Consider the following 20089-nt stretch of genomic DNA (forward strand, 5'->3'; position numbering starts at 1 on the left):
GCTTTCCTGTGTTTTTTTTTTTTTGGAGGGGGGGCATGCCATCTTGAAACTTTTTGGGGGACTGCTCATGATAGACATGTCTCCTTAATTTTATGTTGCTCAACAATATTGCCTCAGGAGGCTTCTTTCTGGCAAGTGAGGTTGTTTTTGTCTTTGTTAGCTTAGCTTACTGGTTGTGTATTTTGAAGGTGTTGGAGTTGTCGCAGTCAACAAACACAGCTGAACCAGCTCATGTTAATCCAGAGTTGAATGTTAGCCTAGCATGTCATAAAACAGCACACGGGTATTGTTGTGAAACTGGAGGGGCTCTTTAATCATTTCAGCCCTCTCGCTAATGATGACGATGATGAACTTCTTGTCCTCTGTGGCGCTAGACTGTCCATAACTGAAATATATTGACCAAAACTTCAGTGTGTGACTCTGAGAGACAAATGTAAATTTAAATAACATTAAAGAATACTAAGAAACAAACATTTCATTCACCCTAATGCTACCAAAATATTCATTGTGTCAATGCGGACAGAGATTCTGACTGCTGACTGAACAGCAGAATGGCAGAACTTCACCCAAGTCTTTGGGTGTGTGTGTGGGGGGGGGTGGGGGGGGGGGGGGTGGGGGGTTGAGTCAGAGTGCACCTTATTCCATGCCTCCATTGTGGTGGTGGCCAAGCGGAGCTGTGGCCGTAAGGTGGTCGGTGCATTCTTGTGGCTCAAATTCCTGAACCCGTTAGTGGGCACCAATGGGAAGGGATCCTGCCAAGACGAAGAAGGAGACTTATTGAGCTTTTTTAGCCTGTGGGATTCAGTGGCCGGCTGATGGGTACCAGCAGGCCAAGGAGGAGCTTTGATGGTTATGAGGCACAACCTGGCCACGGGAAGAATTCGGTGAGGCCATTGAGAATGACCTCCGGATCGCTTTGAGCAAATTGTGGTCCGCCAACTGACGTCTCAGAAGGAGGAAGTAGTGCATCCTGTGGGGATGAGATACTGTGGATCTTGACTGGGAACGTTAGGAATCAATGGGAGGAATACGACGAAGACCTCCCCAATTCCACCGACACGCCGTTCTTTGAGGAAGCAGAGTCTGGGGACGCTGAGCCAGGCTTAGTCTGGGGTTGAAGTCACAGAGGTGGTTCAAAAGTCCTCTGCGGCTGGTGCCTGCAGGAGGATAAAGTCCGCCCTGAGTTCGTGAAGGCTGCGGGACTTTTCTGGTTGGCATGCCTCTGTAACTTTGTGTGGGCAGCCGAGTGTGAAGCGGGTGGGATGAAAATCAGCACTTCCAAATCTGAGCGCATAGTCCTCAGTCGGAAAAAGGTGGAGTGCCCACTCCAGATCGGGAATGAGATTATGACCCAAGTGGAGGAGTTCAAATATCTTGGGGTCACATCCACAAGGGAGGAAAGACAAGAGTGGGAAATTGAAATGATGTGGACTGTGCATCCGTCCGTCACATGAAGAAGAACTTTGCCAAAAGGCGATGCGCTACATTGAAGAGTTGATCTACTTTCCGACCCTCTTCTATGGTCATGAGCTGTGGATCGTGACCGAAAAAAGTTGGTCGCCGACACAAGTGGCCAAAATGAGTTTCTTTGCCAGGACCAGAGTAGCGCCGCAGGTCCTCCACATTGAGAGGAGCCAGATGAGCTGTCTGATTAGGATGTCTCCTGGATGCCTTCCAGGCGATATTGAAAAATATTGTTCGTGCTGAGGGTCAAGAATGCTAATAGCACGAAATTAATTGCAAAATAATGCTGGGAGAGAAACATTTGTGTCACACGAATGCTGTCGAAAATCAAAATGGTTATCGCACGTATGCTGAGAGACTGACATGCACATAAACAGTCAGAATATTCATCATTCACACTACTCGCTGGCTGACAATCAGTCCACTTTTGGAAAAGCCGAGAGGCAATCATCCACATTGTGCAACAAAAATAAATGTTGCAGCAATGCTGGCCAGGAGTTGGTCGTTCACATTCAGTCTATTTTCGCAATTGACCGATATTTACAGTCGGTGTCTTTCGTGGTGAGACAAACATGCTCACTAAGGCTGTTGTGTCGTAAATATTAAGCACCTGCATGTCAATGCGTGTGTGTGTGTGTGTGTGTGTGTGGGTGTGTGTGGGTGTGGGTGTTTAAACTGCTCACATCCACAAGGGGGCATATTGGAATTGAATTTGTGAGTTTGCTATAAAATGTTTAACTCTCAGCATTCTTCATGATTTTTTTTTTTGTGCATAAATGATTGTAGTTTTTCAGAGAAACTCTCAGGAATGTCAGTGAACCAAAAAGAAAAAAAGAGGAAACAACAAGCTTAGTAATGTGTCATTTTACACAAAACAATGTCAACCGTCAATCATTTTGGCACTTGACCAGTCATCCTCATGTCCATCATGGGGACTGTGTGTGCGGGAGGGTGTGTAGCTGTCCTGCTTTCTTTCAGGAAGTGGCACAAAGGAATGCTTGGCCGTGATTCACAACGCTCCGCGACCACGGAGCTCGTTATTTACGGCCCAGCGAGTCGTCGCTACGCGTGTGACTCAGTTTGTGGACGCCGCGTCAGGTGCAGAGGAAATGACAATCACTGTCTCTGTGCTTCATGTTAACTTGTAGCGTTTAAGTTGAAGCCAAGCTGTGAAGCACTCGGACAAAAAAAAAAATCAAAACATGTAGGACGAGTCTGGTTTTGAAGGAAGCCTTAGAAATGTCCACTTCAAACTAAATGGCGGACTTCTTGTGTTTTTTCGAGCATGGCTTCTTGAGACTTTTTTGTGGGTCTACTCCTGATACAGGTCTAGCAAATTTCATGTTGCGACGTACAATATAGCTTTGGGGGATGAATTTGGTACACAATCTCCAAGTTAAGTTGGTTCTGTAAGAAACAAAAATGGGTATGAATCTGGGTATGAATTTTTGAGATTTTTTTTTGTGGGTCTTCTCATGCGAAACTTGTTTACTTCATTTGATGTTGCTAAGTGCCACTGGCTTCGAGGGCAATTACATTCTGGGGTGCGACTGGGGTGCGAGCAAAATTCTGGGGTGCGACTTTTCTTGAACCAATGTTTCACAATTCTGACATTGTTGCAAAAATACCCATTCTTTATATTCAATTTAATATGTAACTGCTGTGTAGTACTGTTCTTATACAATCTAGTAGAGTGCTGTTTTTTTCCTCTTTAATAAAAAAATGCTGCAAAATTTTGAGTGGGCTGGAACGAATGAATTTCCTTTCATTGGGGAAATATGGTTTGAGATTTATTTTAAATTTCTATGTCAAAGTAGCACTGTATTTATTATTATGTTTTTTTTTAGTGATTATCAGTTATCGTTTGCGGCCTCCCCATAGTGGCACGCCAAAAATATCACTGCCTCCAGTTCAGTTGTCTTTAACTTTCAAGTTCAATACAAGGAATTTCATTCTTGGAGGATGGTTTGTTTTCAACCACTGAATAAAGTGCAATTGTAACTTTTTTCAAATTAAATACATATTCAATTCAATAATGAAATAGTTTTTATAAATTCCTACCGTGTAACTGTGACTTACAATAAGACTACACTTCTTTATTTTTTTATTTCAATGTTAATCCGAATTGATCATTTTTGCGGTGGTCGGCCCTACTTGCTGTGAAAAGTTGGAGAATGATGCGAAACTAAAAACAAGAGCATATGACTAAAAATAGTCGACAGGGAGGTTTAAAAAAAAAGGAAGTTTCACCTGAACAGAAAAAAACAGGGAGGGCAAGGCACCTGCAGACGTCACGGCGCCGTGGGCGTGGCTTGGTGCGACGCGTGCGGGAGGGAGGCGAACGCGCACGCAACGGAGCGGCAAAGCGGCAGCATCGTGTCGGCTGCGCGCACGCATCCTCGCTCACTCCTCACTCGCCTCCAAAACGTCAATTGTGTTTGTTTGCTTTTTAGTCACGAAAAAAAAGACGACAGAGGACGCGTGGAAGAAGTTCACTTGGCTTTGCTTCTGTTCGGACTTAACTTGGAGAAGTTTCCTGCTTGGAATATGTTTTGAACGCCGGCGAACAGGTGAGCCCAACCGCAGCTTTACGCTTTAATATTACGAGTAATTAATATCACACTTTATGCTGGTTTCAACATGTTGACTTCGCTTTGTGTGTGTTGTTCGGCTTTGCTTCCCATGCAAGTGCGCGCGCGCCTGTGTGAGTGTGTTCGTGCGTGTACTCTGCATGACTCACTCTCCTCCGCAATTCGCAACATTTTCACATCTTTTGTCCCTTTTCTGCACGGCCACTGTGCGTGCGCGTATGCGCGTGTTTTGCAGGTTCACTCAGCCCCCCCCCCCGTCCCGCATTTTATGGTGATTCTATTATTCACTTTGGAGCAGTCAAATTCCTCTTTGAATCTTTCTGCGCGCTCAAATTGCCCCCGAGAAATTCTAGCCAAGGAGTCGATGTCAAAAGAAAAGTTCTTATTGAAGCACTTTTGTGGGTTTGTTTCATTATGAAGCATTTCAGAGGACAGGTGGTAAAATGCTGCCAACAGAGTTGTACTGCGGGTAGTTTGTCCACAACCCCCCCCCCCCCCCCAATATATGCATCCAAGCAACTAGTCTATTTTTAATCTCTTAAAAAAACGTTTTTAAAAATGTTGTTTTCGTTTTACAGTTGCACGTGGTTAATATACATTTCATGGCATGGGGAGGGAGTCAGATTTCTGCTACTAATGGTTATTTTAATAATCGATTCATCAGTTGATTATTTGGAATCGGATTTTAATCTCTTGATTCCTAAAACGGCACATAATTTCAAATTGACGGTGCAGAAAAGTCGCAAACATAAATTCAGTGATCGTTTTGGTCTCGAATGTCCTAAAAAAAAGGGCATGAGTGTGTGATCAAGTGACAAGCAAATGTTTCATTTTGATTCAACGCAAAGATTAAGAGGATTTGGGCAGTTTTCCATTCAACTAGATCTTGAAAGGAGTACTTTTGAGTAGTTGTCGATTAATTTGCTGCGGCTGTACTGTATATGGAACATTTTTAAAGAATTATTTATCCAGTTAGCTTTACGTTAGAGTAAATTTGATAGCCTTCAAATTCGTCTGATCTTGTTGCTTGTATCCATTTTTGCTCGAGAGATATGATAGTGTATCTTTTTGTTGTGTAAGTGTATGTGCATTTCTTTTATACCGTATCCTGTTTTAGTTCTTACAAGCAGCTTATAAAAATGAGCACTCTTTGGTTGCATTTGCAAGCAGCAGTCATGCTGACACGAGAGTACAGGTGCACGTTTTGTTTTCATATTTACATTTTGTGTATTTGTAATGGTTGAATATGTTTTGTGCATACGCAGCCATTTTTATTTTATGAATTATTTATATTTGCATATAAACATGCATAATATACATTCACATATACAGTGCACTCCGCTTAATAGAACACCATTGGGCCGAAGCGCTTCTGTTCTACTAAGCGGAGTTTCTATTAACCGGAGACACTTTATTAGGTACACCTTCAGACACGTCGACGACCAAGTTATGCACGCAGAAAAACCCCTGCTGACGAGTTAGAAGAGATATTTCGACTGTGGACGTCCATATCTTTAATCAAACAACAACTTTAATCAACTTCAAACATCTCAAATCACGAGAAAAATTGCGTTACTTTTGTCTGGAAACAGGAGTCCGTAATTTTGCGGTTGACTTCCCTCTCAATGCGCTGGATAAGAGGGAAGTCCTGGAAACCGCGGGCGTACCTTCTGAGAATCCGGCAATGCATCGTATCGTCTGAGTATGTCCTTCTTATCCGCAGGTGATAGCCCTCGTCTCTTGAATGAAGTTGAAGCCATTGTGACGTGCGTGTGTCTATGTGTGGAGTGACGCGTGCTACCTGTTACTGTATACGGCTAGAACTACCGCGTTTTCTCGCGATAGTGGTACAGTATCGCGATAGCTACACTTCGAAAACCACTAGTTTACAATGTTCATTGCTTACAGCCTGTTCTATTAAGCGGAGATCTGTTCTACTAAGCGGAGTATCTTTATAGGAAATTGCATTAGGCAAATCCGTTCCAGATCCTTTTGCTCTATTAAGCGGATTACTCTATTAACCGGTGTTCTATTAAGCGGAGTGCACTGTATTTTTTATTTATTTCTGTTTTATTTTTCTAGTTACCTGTTTTTCTTCAAGTGACTACATTTTTTTGGAACATTGGAATAGGATTTTTTTTCTTTATTAAAAAACTTAAAAAGAACCCATATTAAGACAGCTTGTGGCCCCTGACTCTGTATTGTCAATGGGCCCTCTGCCACCCTTCCCAAACGTGGACATAATGATTTTTTTTTTCTGTGTGTATTTGCATGCCACTGACATTTAAATAATCAAATCAAATCAAAACGGCGGTTGCTTATTTCCTAATGGCCACACGGGCCCCCCGCAACATATGCGGGGCCCCTGTTCTTGTCTTGTGGGAGTCGATCTGCATCCCTCATGCGAAGCTCATGTGCTGCTCTTGTTTTGATGCCCTTCACGCTGCCACATGTGTCACAACCACATCAAGCTCAGCCAGCATGTAAATGCATTTTGAAAATTCTACGACAGCACCGCAAAGCTCCAACCTCCCCCGCCCCCTACACACACCGTCGAGCCCCCCCCCCCCCCCCCCCCCCAACATCCCCTTTCACCCACCCCGCGTGCCACTATTGAGTTGCCGGGTGATTTATCGCGTCCCGCCTCGTTGCTTTTAATTGAGTTTATTGTCGTGGTCTCTAAAGGCCTTGCTGTCTTTAAGGCAAGTGTGCGTTTGTAGCCCATTTCACACCGACATCCCTGCAAAGTGGGTGTGTCCTGAAAAAGGATACACCCACAGCGTTCACACAGAACGCAGCAAAGGTGGGATGTTGACATGCGTGACATCCGGCATCTGGTGCGCTGTATTTAATCCCCAAAAATCTTGTTGGATCCTGACAGTTGCTTTGAGACGGTGTTCAACTCCACACACCTGTCCCGGCATTGTGAAATATCCTTACACGCAGCTACTGTCCTGTGCTTTCCCTATTCTGTCTCGAAGCTGATCCGCCCCCGCCCCCCCCCCCCCCCCCCACCCTCGTGCCTTTCAAACAAAACCCGGCGGCAAAGACGGAACGCTGTCGTGTGCGCTTTCACGCAGCCACGACCCCTCGCCATCCCATAATTAGTATCGAGACACAATGTGGGGGGAAGACAAAGAATTTGGTTTGAAAGCAAGCGCGGCTTACAATTGAGCGGGTCGCAACCCTTGCATGCCCAACGGAAGACACTGGGGTCTCCTTTAGTTCCTTGACTGTATGACGTGTGCATTCCGCTTTTCTCATCTGGCCACTTTTGTGTTTTTTGTTTTTTTTTTGCGGGGTGGTGTTCCACTTTTTGGTGGCCCACTTTTTGTGTTCCTCTTTTGTGATCTACATTTTGTGTTCTACTTTTGCAAGTCATTTTTAGCATCCCATTTTGGGGTTTTTTTTGCATTTCTCGTCTTTTATTTTGCACTTTTGGTGTTTTAGGTTTTGTGTCTCACCTTTTGTTTTGTTTTATTGTGTGCTTCTTAAAAAAAAAATTAAATGTTAAACTGTACATTCTACATTTTGTTCTCCACTTTTGGTAGTCCTCCTTTTTGTAGTCTTTTTTTTTTAATTTCCCACTTTTTTCATAATGTGATTTTTTGTGTAGACTTTTTGTGTTCCACTTTTTATTGTCCTCATCACAAGCTCCCACTTTTTGTGTTCCACTGTTATAACTTATGACTTAGTTTTTGTGTTTAGCAATTTTAGAGTTTCACTGTTTTAACATATGACTCTTTTTTCCACTTTATTGTGTTTTCCTTTTTGAGTTCCAGTTATTTGTTTCCCACTGTTTTGACGTTCTAATTCTTTTTGTATTCCACTTTTTTTTGCTTTGGTACTTTGCTTTGTGCCCTTTTGCACTCCACTTTTTTTCATGTTCCTTTTGTCATGTTCCTCAGATTTCTTTTATTCCACTTTCATTGTTTTAATATTTCAAATTCTTTTCCAGTTTTGTGGTCAAGTGTTTGCCTTCCACTTTTTCTTTGTGCGTGTGTGTGCCCCTCTTATTGATGTTGACCTTTTTGGTCCACTTGTTCTCTTTTTATGTTCCACTTTGTTCTCTGCTATTTTTTTCTCTCCTGCTTCAGTGCATTCCACTCGTTCGTGTTGGACTTTTTCCGTACCGCACGTCTCACTTTTTCGTGTTTTCTCCCCAGGATGAGCCTGCGCTTCGTGCAAACCCTGCACACGATTTCGCTCTTGTGGTGGTGGTGGTCGCCCGGCGCTCTCGGCCAGTGCAACGAGCCCCCCGAGTCGTCCAATGTGAACCTCTCGTCGGAACACCGTCTCCCGACGTTCACCGCCGACTTCCCCGTCCAAAACATGGTGACGCTGGACGGCGTGGTCTATGTGGGCGCCGTCAACCGGATCTACGCCCTGGCATCCAACATGACCAAGCTGTCAGAGTATCGCACGGGGCCGCTGCTGGCCAATGAGACCTGCGGGTCCGTCGGCGCCGTCGGCGAGGTGGACAACCACAATTTAGCCCTGGTGGTGGAGAAGATGTACGACAAAGGCCTGTACAGCTGCGGCTCAGCCGACAACGGCGTCTGCCGCCGCCACGTGCTGGACGACGACATCAGTCCCAAGACGGTGGACGAGGACGTGTACTGCTTCGCTGACAAGGTGGGGCCGGGCAGGGGGACGCCGTGCGACGCCGACGTGGTGGTGGGCCCATCGGGTTCGCGGGTGCTCAGCGTGGAGAGCAACATCATTGTGTTCTTCGCCGGCAACTCCGAGATTCCCGGTTCAGGAAAGCCACCCGGCGGCGCGGGCCGACCACGCACCATCTCGTTGAGGAAGATGAAGACCAGTCAGGACGGGTTCACTTTCTTCTCCGGCTTGTCCCACATGGATCTGATCCCGTCGCTGCGAGGGAAATACTACCTGCGCTACGTTCACGCCTTCCACAGCGGGCCGTACACGTACTTCCTGACAGTGCAGCACGTGAGCCGCGACTCACCGGCGTTCCACACGCGCATCGTGCGGATGTGCTCCTCGGATTTGGTCATCCGCCGCTACGTGGAGATGCCGCTGGAGTGCATCAGCACGGACAAGCGGCGCCGTCGGCGCTCGGCCGAGGACAACAAGGTGTTCAACCTGCTGCAGGCGGCGCACGTGGCCAAGGTGGGCGATGACGTGGAGCTGCAGCACCACCTGAAGGTACGTATTGTGGGTTTATTTAGAAATGCAAGTTTTTCATTTTAGTACCGTGGAAAATTCTCGTGAACCAAAGTGAAGACATCTAAAGTTTATTAAAAACTCAAAATTGCAAAAACAGTTGTGAATGTGAGCGTTGTTTCTGTGTGTCCTGCCCACCATTAGCTGGCGAACAGTTCAGCACTTTTTTTTTGTTTTTGGTGGAACATTTCCATTGGATTAAAAAAAAACACACGCACACAAAAAAAAAAACTGGGCCAGTGGCACATTCTGGCAATTACTGTCTGAATCTTTGGGGGGTATTTGATCTTTTATTTTTAATTCTAGAATATTTTGTCAGAATTTTCTTTTTGCATTAGTTTTTTTATTTAATAAAAATGTGTAATTTTCCATTAAAGTTTTTTTTATAACTTTATATTTTTTAACTTCAGAAATTACTGTCAAAATGTTTTAAATTGTTTAATTTAAAATGTTGGTAATTTTCATCAGAATAAGTCTTTGCTTTTAGATTTTTTTTACATTTAAATTGTAATGGAAAATACATTTTTTCATCATTGAATTAACTATTAAAAGGTTCCATCCCATTTTCTTTATGTAGCTTTTGATTAGAATTTTTGAAATCGGCATTTCCTTTGCAAGTAGGTGTTGAAATTTCCATGCATTAATTTTTTTTAAAATCCCATTTTAAGTGGAATTAAAATGGGATTTTTAAAAAAATTAATTGAAATGAATTACATTTTAAATTAAGACCAGGTTTCCTTTTCTTACTCATTTTTTTTCCTGACTTTTCTTGAAGGTGGAGGAGGGCGACGACGTGCTCTTCGCCGCCTTCGCCCGCGGCAAGCCTAACTCCAGCGAACCCACCGCCAACTCGGCCGTGTGCGTCATGAGCATCAAGCACCTGAACAACATGTTCCGCATGTACATGCAGAAGTGCAACACGGTGGACCCGTACCACTTCACTGGTTCCGATGACAAGGCCTGCTACAACATGGTGAGTGACCCACTCGCATGCTGCCCGATCGTTTATGACCAGCAAAATATAGAGATCTTTCAACACTTTCGGGGCTTTGTATTTGAGTGTTCTACGGCAAAAACACATTCGCTCGAAATAACGTGGCACTGACGAACAAACACTCAGGTCCAATAAAAATCCATGACAAACCACACAAGTGTAAAATGAAGTTAACCACTGTCAGTAGAAAAAAAAATTCCATCTTAACTTTGCTAACATCACAAAACAGATCATTGGTTTCATTTATTGCGAAGCTGTCAAATCAATCAAGCAGTGAAGCTCAACTTTGCTAGCGTGATAATTAAAAAACAAAACAAAAAGGAAGTTAAAGAAAAAGCAAAAGGTGCACACGAGTTGATATTGTTCGACATTCTCTGACCTGCCTTTTTGTGGCGTATCGCACACCCTTAGGCAGTGATGGTGGTTAAGACGCGAAAAGTTTTATGTGACTTCAAGTTGGAATATTTTGACATTTTAAAAATGTCTGTTCAAGTTTTGTAAATTAATTAAAAAAAATTTATTTAGGTTTTGTTTTCTTTTTTTAATGAGCAATTTGAACTTTGGGCGGCACGGTTAGCACATCCGCCTCGCAGTGCAGAGGTGCAGGATTTGATGCCAGTTCTGGGAATTGTGTGGAGTTTGCATGTTCTTCCCATGGCTGCATGGGTTTTCTCTGGGTATTCCGGTTTCCTCCCAACGTTCCAAAAACATGCATGGCAGGCTGATTGAACACTCCAAATTGTCCCGAGTGTGGGTGCAAATGATTATTCGTCTTTTTGTGCTCCGCGATTGGCTGGCGACCAGTTCCCGGGTGTACACGCCTACTGCCCGATGCACCAGCACCCCTTGTGAGGATAAAGCGGATCAGACAATGGATGGATGGATTTTGAAGTCAACATTTGTATCACCGTGACTGCTCCCATAATTTCTGCTTCCACAAGATTAAAACAAAACGTATTTACTTGTGAGTTCAATGCTTTGTCGATTGGGTACAGGAAATTGAACTCGACTCAAAATATTCCCAGGAAGTTATAACAAGCATACAATTGGTAAGAACTGAATTCCAATACAGTGAATTGATTCAGAGCTTTGTCCCAATATTTGATACCGTGTAATGTTTACAGTTGAGCTTTCATATGATTTGAAAATTGCAAAAACGTGCGTGCTTAATGCAAAATGTCTTTAAAAGCTTCATAGTTGTTGCCGCAGTATGAAAAAATCACCATTCAAAATGGATGCAAATGAGCTCCCAAGTCATTTGCTGTCATTTAAATGTTTTTTTTAAATGTGTTTTGACATATTCCCGCATTACAGCTTAAGAGGCCTCCCGAATACTTTTTATAGCGCTTTTATCTTCTGGGATCTCCTCCTTGATCGCACGGATGGAATTTAGGAATTTTTCCACTTAAGACGCGTGCGGATGAAAGCCCAAGCGTGAGTTCAAAGTGCACCGGCGTCCGCGCTATCGACCATATTTGGTGCAGTTGCCTTGTGTTTGTTCTCCCCCGCGTCGTTGCTTTCATAAAACGTCTATTTTAGGACAAAGTATCACGAAGCGGAGCCAAAGCTCGCCGCCGCCGCTGTGGGGATCGATCATGTGACCTCAAAGACGCCCTGTCATGAGTGTCCGGGGGGCATTCCAATACCATTGACAAAGCCGATTATTTACAGTGGACATTTACAACCGCTTGCTACACTGAAGAAGCCAAATGCCCCCCACCCAAACCCCGCCCTGCACCATTTTACCACCAGTCCTCCAAATAAATCACACAATTGATCAATAATCATGTGAAGTTATCTCTTTGGCTATCCGGGTCTCCAAGCCACTCCATTCTGGGGTCTTATTCTTAACGTGTGCACGGATGCATTCAGGTCTTCTGGTCTCACATGTGACAGTCACGTCAGTCACTACAGCGGCAGTCGATGTGTATCCGTCTGCTCCAACTGGCCCCAAAGGACTCTTTGGTGTGTGCTGACATTTGGCAGTAAACAAAATCGGGAAGGTAAAGCATAGAAGGCAGGTTTAGTCCATTTTGTAGCACATTTAAAATGACCCCACAAAAACAGATGGAAGAAATATGATGATGATCATCATCATAATAATAAGAAGAATGGAAACACAATTTTTTTTTTAATTTCATGTAAATTTCACAAGTGAAAATAAACGTGATACAATATCATATTTAATATAAATATAGTATTTTAAAAACACACATTCTAAGAACTTTTTAGACGACTTAAAATTAATTCCAGGAATTGCTCCAGTTCAGATCAAGGTAAAACCGATGTGTGAAATTGATGAAATGAGGAAAGGGAAAGTCAAACTGTCAGGTTTTGATGAATGCATGAGAAGGAAAACTAGTCTACTGCACCATGATCGAAATTTTGCAGACGATGGAAAGTCAAAATAATAAAAAGGCAAAAACTGCAAGTAAAAAGGAAATTAAAAAAAAAGTGAAAATAACAAGTGCACCACTGGAAATAAAATGAAACCAAAAAAATCGTAATGAGAAAATAAGTTCTGCAATATTATCAAGAACTAAATACTATAAACAGCAATAATGTAAAAAAAAAGTGTTTTTAAAAGTCACAAAAAGGGAAGAAAAAGTCCTGCCCCATTTTTCCACACCTTTTGTTGTGATCAATAAATAGCTCTTATAATAATAATCTAATAATAGCTCTTGATGTTTTGTTCCTGGAGATTGCGTGACCACGCTAACCCGTTTCAAGGATGTCAGCGGTTGGATTTTACGTCCAAGTTCCTCTTGGCCAAGCGGAACACCTGCTGCTCTGCTAGCTCATCTTAACGACATCCCTTTTGACTTTTTTATTGAGCTTTTATCGCACTTTGAGTGTGAGGCTGTTGACTTTTTTATCATGCTAACTGTCAGTCAGTCAATCAGCCAGTTGGTCGGTCGGACGCCTTGGCTCCTGGGGATGACGGTTTACATCAATACTCAGCTAGCCTACTCAAGTAAAGGATGTATGGCAGGATGGAGGCAAGGTTGCCATGGTTAACAAAAATCACAAAATAACTACAGCTAGAATTGAAATCATATCGTTTTTTTTAATTCATAAAAATATATCTTTAAACAAACGAACTAAACTTCATCTTGTTTTTAAAAGAAACAATAATAATTGCAAAAAATGAGCTTTTCTGGATCATTAATTGGGTTTTTTTCTGTATCCATACAGAGAAACAGTTGTAGGATATCTGTAGTTTACTTTATTACGTGACACAGTACATAGTTATTTAACTAGAGTTTTTTTTTTAAATCTTGCACCCCATAAAGACTCCTTATATATTTAAAACTATAGCAAAGCCTTTTTGAAATAATAATAAATTTAAAAAAAACTAACACATGCTTTAAAAACCAATTAAAATTAACACCATTTTAAAAAAACAATCATAATAATAATAATAATTAAATGATGTGAAGGAAAATTGTAAATAGTACTGCGATTTATCCATTTTGTGTTCATATTGCATTTAATGAAAGATGATTGTTGTTTTTTTTCTCTTTCTTCTTTCTTCTTTCTACATACATTCTTGCTGCTGGAGGCTGTAAATTTCCCCAGTGTGGGACGAATAAAGGATATCTTATCTTAAAAAACTAAAGTCAAATTGAAATAAAGACAAACTTTATTTCAACCCAACCTAACCCTGGATGGATGTAGGGAAATATTGATGGAGGTGAGGGAGGTCGCAAGGAATGGATGAATGGACGGACAGAAATGGGGAGACAGACAGGCGGATGGGGGGATGGATGAATTATGGATGGATGGATGAGGGAGGCTGCGACGGACGGATGCTTGGGTGGAAGGACTTTGGGAGGAAGGAAATGATGGATGGACAGACAGAGGGAAGGATGGAGGGGTGAGGGCAGGATGGACAGAAGGTGGGGTCGAGGGGAAGTTGTGATGAATGGACGAATGGAGGGACGGAGGGAACAGAACCTGGGACGGATGGACAAAGGGACATCACGAGGGCAGGACGTACGGATGGATGGACAAACAGGGAAGTATGAAGACGTGAGGGAGGGATGGGCAGATGGTGAGATGGATGGAGGAATGAAGGGATAGGCAGAGGTAGAGAGGGAAGGATGGACAGAAGGTGAGATGGATGGAGGAATGAAGGGATAGGCAGAGGTAGAGAGGGAAGGATGGACAGAGCACAGGAAAGATGGATGAATGGAAAGAGGGAGAGAAGGACAGACAGAGTGAGCTTGAGCGGGACGTATGGACAGAAGGATTTGCCAAAGATTTGCCCCAGTGGCCGAAAATGGTGCCATGCAGTCAGCACTGCGGATGGTCCACAATAGACAGAAGCTTGGCTGTGCCTTTGTAAGACGTCAAAATTACTAGTGGTTATAATTAACAGTTAAAAAAAAAAAAAGATGTTTACGAGCCGTCGGGCGAGCAGCTGGCAGGTAGTTGCCGGGCTCAGATATGATAAGCCGTCTCATAAATTCATAAAGATTGTCTGGAGACTGCAGCGCACACAACCTTATTTTGGTCGTGTTTTTTTTTTTTTTTTTTTTTTTTATACAAGAGGGAAAAAAAAGAAGGACGAGTAGGAATCTGGCGAGCTTTGAAAGCACAGCGGAAAAAGCAGGTTTGAACTTTTTTAAGTGGCGGTTGTCATTGCCAGCGAGCCTCCTAATTCGAGTGCATGATGGATGTTTTTAATGATGACTCACACATTGCTGGATGTTGGGGGCACACCCCTCCTTCAGTTGAATGAGAAAAGCAGTGAGTGACATTCAATTAAATGAAGAAAATGAGTCAAAATAAGTTAAAAAAAGTAAAATAAATAAATAAATGAGCTCAAATTTAAAAAAAAAGTATTTCACTAGTTCAACTCAACAAATTCACAATGAGAAAATACATTTTAAAGAAACCCCCCCTGCACCACCCTCCATAATAATAAAAATAAATCTGCAGACAATGAAAAATGGCAAAGGAATAAATTAAGTAAAGTTGGCATTGTTACTTCAAATTTTTATTTCCATGAGTTGTGATGAGGAAAAAAAAAGCTCCTTTGAAGGATGCCTGTTATTTTTCGGGCCAAGCTACATGCGCGCGCGTGGTGTCAAATGCGAAGCCTCCAAATGTGTATTCATTTTCCCGATGTGCATTTCATCCAATTAGGAGACACGGCGCCCCGATAAATCACAGCCACGCTTGTCTTTTCCTCATCATGAGAAAGGATCATAGCCGGCGTGAAATCAATGCGTCGTCTTAGTTGCTTGTGAAAAGTGGGGGTTGGGGGGGTGTGGCCTAATTAAAATGGCCGTCGCTCAAAACGCGGGACTGCTAGCATGCGGCGCGCCATGCAATCAATCAGTTGGGAGATTAAATTTAAAAGCAATCAGCATTTGCTGCTTTTTCTTGCGATCCATGCTAATCCGATCGACGCTTTGACCTCGCATGTGGACGTGAAGCACTCTTTAAAATAATTAATTAATTATATTTTTCTCCCCTTTGGACTTTTGGGAACCGGAAGGTTTTTTTTTTGGACAGCACATTTATTAGCTAATTGAGCTTGTGTGATTTAAAATATACCCCCCGAAAAAATGTAATCACTTTTTTTTTTTTTTGCATTTTATTTATTTATTTTAGTCATTCAACTCCTGGCACGCGCAACAATTGTGCAAGGTTGCAATAGTTTTTACGAGGGTGCTTGAAACAGTTCAGAGGTTTTTTTGGGGCGGGGGTTGCACCAAAATGAATTATTTGCAAACATCTGCTTTTATTTTGGAAAACTATGACCAACATGTTTACAGACTTTTTGAGCTATGACTGACCAAACCAGTTACTGAATTAGAATTAATTTACATTTGTGCATTTTGTGCACTGTCAAATTGAAATAATGTCCTGATTTGGAATTAATTTTTTTTTTTATCCAATTCATCGATTGATCTGTAAAATAATCGACAGATTAATCGATTATCAAAACAATCAGTTGCATCCATAATTAAATCGATGATCCCAAAACCTTGGCACACACCCCCTCAATGCTGTGTCAGCGCCACAATTTAATTAGCAGGTTTACGTATATCTGAAGTTGGTCAAAGTAGTCTGACGTTTTTCTTTTTTGAGCATGCGTGCAAGGCCAAAGGGGGTGCTCTCTTGCTACAGCATTTCTGGTTTTAGGCTCCAAGCGTGCCCCGACGCGTCGTGCCAGCGCTGACAGCAGGGTAACGGGTGCGGGTGGTTCCTCGGCAGGCGCTAAAGAATGATGAATGTTCTGATCCCATCTTGTCCCGTCCTGTCCCGCTTTTGTTCCACGCATCGCATCTCTGCATCCATCTCCGGTCACGCTACATTAGCATGCTGGAAAACAACAACTCGCATAAATCTGAGATTACCCGGTCCAGCAAACAAAATGATTTAACTGTGTGACTGCTGTAATTGTTAGCCTTTTATTCAAGATGAGAAAATTGATGTCCTGGCATTGCGTGAATGTCAAAGCCCAAAACTCCCAACAAATGGGTTGCTTTATACAAAACAACCCAAAACACTTGGTCATGTGAATAACCCACACAACAACTTGAGTTGTTTTGTACACCCCCATTTCACCCCGCACTAAATGGAATTGGATTGTTTTGTGGGTTATTAATTTGACCAAAATTTTGGGGTTAAATGATTAACCCAAAAAGTTGTCAGTCCTTCCTGGGTTTTTTTTTTTTTTTTACCCCACACTACGAGCAGCCAACCAGATTCCGTTGTTGGCAAATTGTTAATTGATGATGTCATTGTTTCAATAGTTGAATTTCGACACCTACAGTCCACTTCGCTTTTTTTTTTTTTGTCATGTTCGCACATTTTTCCTGGCTTTTTTTACACACATGAGTCGACACCGTGGCTCCGTTTGGTTAATGATCAAACCCGGGTGTTCGCTTCCTTTCTTGTTGTCCGAGAACAAACGAACAAACGCGTTATCTTTGTTCCCCTGATAACGTGCCGAGCAGTCAAACTGCAAGCTGGCCGCCTCGCTGGGAAATAAGCAGCAGCCAGACAAACAACCAAATGACCAAAAAAAAAATGCTTGCTGCTCAGGGTTAAAATTTGGCATTGGGTGAATGAGGCTATCACTGCCAACAGCCACTCAAATCCTATTTTTTGTTTGTTTGTGTGTGTGTGTGTGTGTGTGCGTATGTGTGTGTGTGTGTGTGTACACACAATTATGTCATGTTGTTTGTGGTTCAGTATAAAATAATAAAGTCCAATTCTGTGTATGTGGCGACTCAAAGCACTGTTTCCCATTAATAACACCAGGGGGCGCGGTTTTTCCGATGCGGCGAGGGCCAGTTGCCTGGTGTGCGGCTGTCTGTCGCCAACATAATTTTTTGGCGGGGATTGTCCAGCTCAGGCGGCCCGGTAGTCCAGTGGTTAGCACGTCGGCTTCACAGTGCAGAGGTACCGGGTTCGATTCCAGCTCCGGCCTCCCTGTGTGGAATTTGCATGTTCTCCCCGGGCCTGCGTGGGTTTTCTCCGGGTGCTCCGGTTTCCTCCCACATTCCAAAAACATGCGTTGCAGGCTGATTGAACACTCTAAATTGTCCCTAGGTGTGAGTGTGAGTGCGAATGGTTGTTCGTTTCTGCGTGCCCTGCGATTGGCTGGCAACCGATTCAGGGTGTCCCCCGCCTACTGCCCGAAGACAGCTGGGATAGGCTCTAGCACGCCCCGAAACCCTTGTGAGGATAAAGTGGTTCAGAAAATGGATGGATGGATGTCCTGCTCAATCAGCTGTTTCGCTTGATGCCTTGCCTCAGGGTTCGAAGTTTGACGAGGACTTTAGAATTAGGCTCAGAAATTAACATTCAGGGTTTAGGTAGAGGTCAGGGTAAAGGGTTCGGGAGGGGTCAGGTGGAAGTGGTTCAAGTTAGAGGGCTACGGTTTGACGAAGAAAGACAGGACAGGTGTCTTCATCCCGTCGTCGCCAAAAACTCCCAAACCGACATCGACGTTGTTCGCTGTTCCTTTTTTTCCCCCGTCACGTCGGCCTCTCGCTGACAGACGACCTCTGTCGTTTCCTGCCCTTTGAAAAAGTTTGTAATCACAGAGTCCAGCTCGGCCTGCGGCCGCCGAGCTTCTACTCCAGCTACTAATTGAAAGCTTTGCATGGACCTACGCACGCACGCAGGCACGCATACGTGGGAAAAAAATACATGAGAAATGATGGAACAGTTGCCTGGAAGATGAAGCCGCAATTAAGGCAACCAGACTGGCGAATATTTAATTTCTTTGGTTCCCTTTCACCAACTTTTTAGGTTTTTCCTCCACCTCTTGACCGAATCACGCTACTCGAATAACTCTCAGGGATGGTTCTGTCGGAACGAGAAAGCGATTGGTTTGAATGCTATCTGATCAAAAACGCCCGGGGGATCTCAGGGTCTGAGGTCACATGGGCGCGTGTTTTGACAGTCTGGCAAACATCTGCTGAAGACATCTCATTCCAATGTAATCCCTGCACAATGCCAGCACCCTTTTTGTGCGGGTGTGGGTGCTTGTGTGTGTGTGTGTGTGTGTGTGTGTGTGTGCGTGCGTGCGTGCGTGCGTGCGTGTGTGTGTGCGCGCGCTCCTGTGCCTACATGCGCACCCTCAAGTAAAGGAGTAGCGCAGACAGACCCCCCCCCCCCCCCCCACGGCCCCCCCACACACACGTGATGCATCGCAAACAAGAGGAGCTGTCTCATCTTCAATCCTCCTCATCCTCTGCGATGATAGAGGAGGGCACACCCGCTCGACGGAAACGCCGTCTTCTGAAAAAGAAGACAACCTACTGATCTTGTGTTTTCACCAAAAACAAGCAAACCAAAAAAAACCAAACTACGTATTGATGTTGCGCTTTCCGAAAAAGAAAACAAACCGCTCATGTTACAGTTTGCTTAAAAAGAAGGCAAGCTTTGTGCTTTTGTGCTTTCCTCACAAAAAGTTTCCTCACTGTTCACGTTGCGATTTCCTGAAAAGAACGCCAATCCCCCCCCCCCCCCCCCCAAAAAAAACGAACAGGTAGTCGTACACAGGCAGATACAATTCAAAACTATTGAGACCAATATTTTGTTTTTCATTCCTGGTGGAATTTACCCACTAGAACAGGTACACAAAATAAAAGCAGTTTGTATGTTTTGCATTTTGAGCCCGCCCCTTCATTTGCATAAACATGAGTTCCAGGCAACCCCATGCAAATGGCCAACTGTGCGTGGGTTGTTTGCATAAGCGGGATTCAATGTTTATTGTTGTTAACCATTGCTAAAAAAAAAAACAACAACAACCATGACAAGATAAAATAAAAACGGGAGTTCCATCTATTGATGTATATATCATTCATGAGGTTTTAAGGTTCTGTTTTAATATATTTAATTGCTATTGCTAGTTGGTATCTGTCACTACTGAAGAAGGAAGGTCAACACTGTCTTGCACTCAACCAATAGTCCATATTTGATTAAAAAAAATAAAACTAATAACTTGATTAAAAAAATCAAAACAAAATAAAGTCAAGTCAAGTCAACAGTATTTATAGAGCACTTTCAAACAGCCATCGCTGCATACAAAGTGCTGTACATGGAGCGATTTAACATATACAATAAACAGTAAGACAAATCAGTAATAAGTAATAAGTAATAAGGCGGTAGAAAGCACCAAGCAGTAAAACCAATAGCAAATCTAAGTCATGCTGAGTCAAACGCCAAAGAATACAAGTGAGTTTTGAGGAGGGCTTTAAAGATGGGCAGCGAGGAGGCTTGCCGAATGTTCAGTGGGAGGTCATTCCAGAGAGATGGACCAGCAACAGAAAAGGCTCGATCCCCTCTGAGCCTCAGTTTAGTTCTTGGTACGTCTAGC

The 20089-nt window shown here is 43.2% G+C and overlaps 1 protein-coding gene across 1 annotated transcript in view; it reads left to right on the top strand.

The window, feature by feature from the left end:
- The first annotated feature begins 3798 nt into the window (after nucleotides 1-3798).
- The window catches only part of met (MET proto-oncogene, receptor tyrosine kinase), a 48848-nt gene continuing 32557 nt past the window's right edge, over nucleotides 3799-20089 (top strand). The window contains exons 1-3 of the mRNA XM_052061216.1: nucleotides 3799-4034; nucleotides 8222-9227; nucleotides 10021-10218. Coding sequence (XP_051917176.1) covers nucleotides 8223-9227; nucleotides 10021-10218 — 1203 coding nt within the window. The 5' untranslated portion in view covers nucleotides 3799-4034; nucleotide 8222. The remainder of the gene's footprint in view (nucleotides 4035-8221; nucleotides 9228-10020; nucleotides 10219-20089) is intronic.

The sequence above is a fragment of the Hippocampus zosterae genome, chromosome 3 (assembly GCF_025434085.1).
Source record: "Hippocampus zosterae strain Florida chromosome 3, ASM2543408v3, whole genome shotgun sequence".
Taxonomy (NCBI): Eukaryota; Metazoa; Chordata; class Actinopteri; order Syngnathiformes; family Syngnathidae; genus Hippocampus; species Hippocampus zosterae.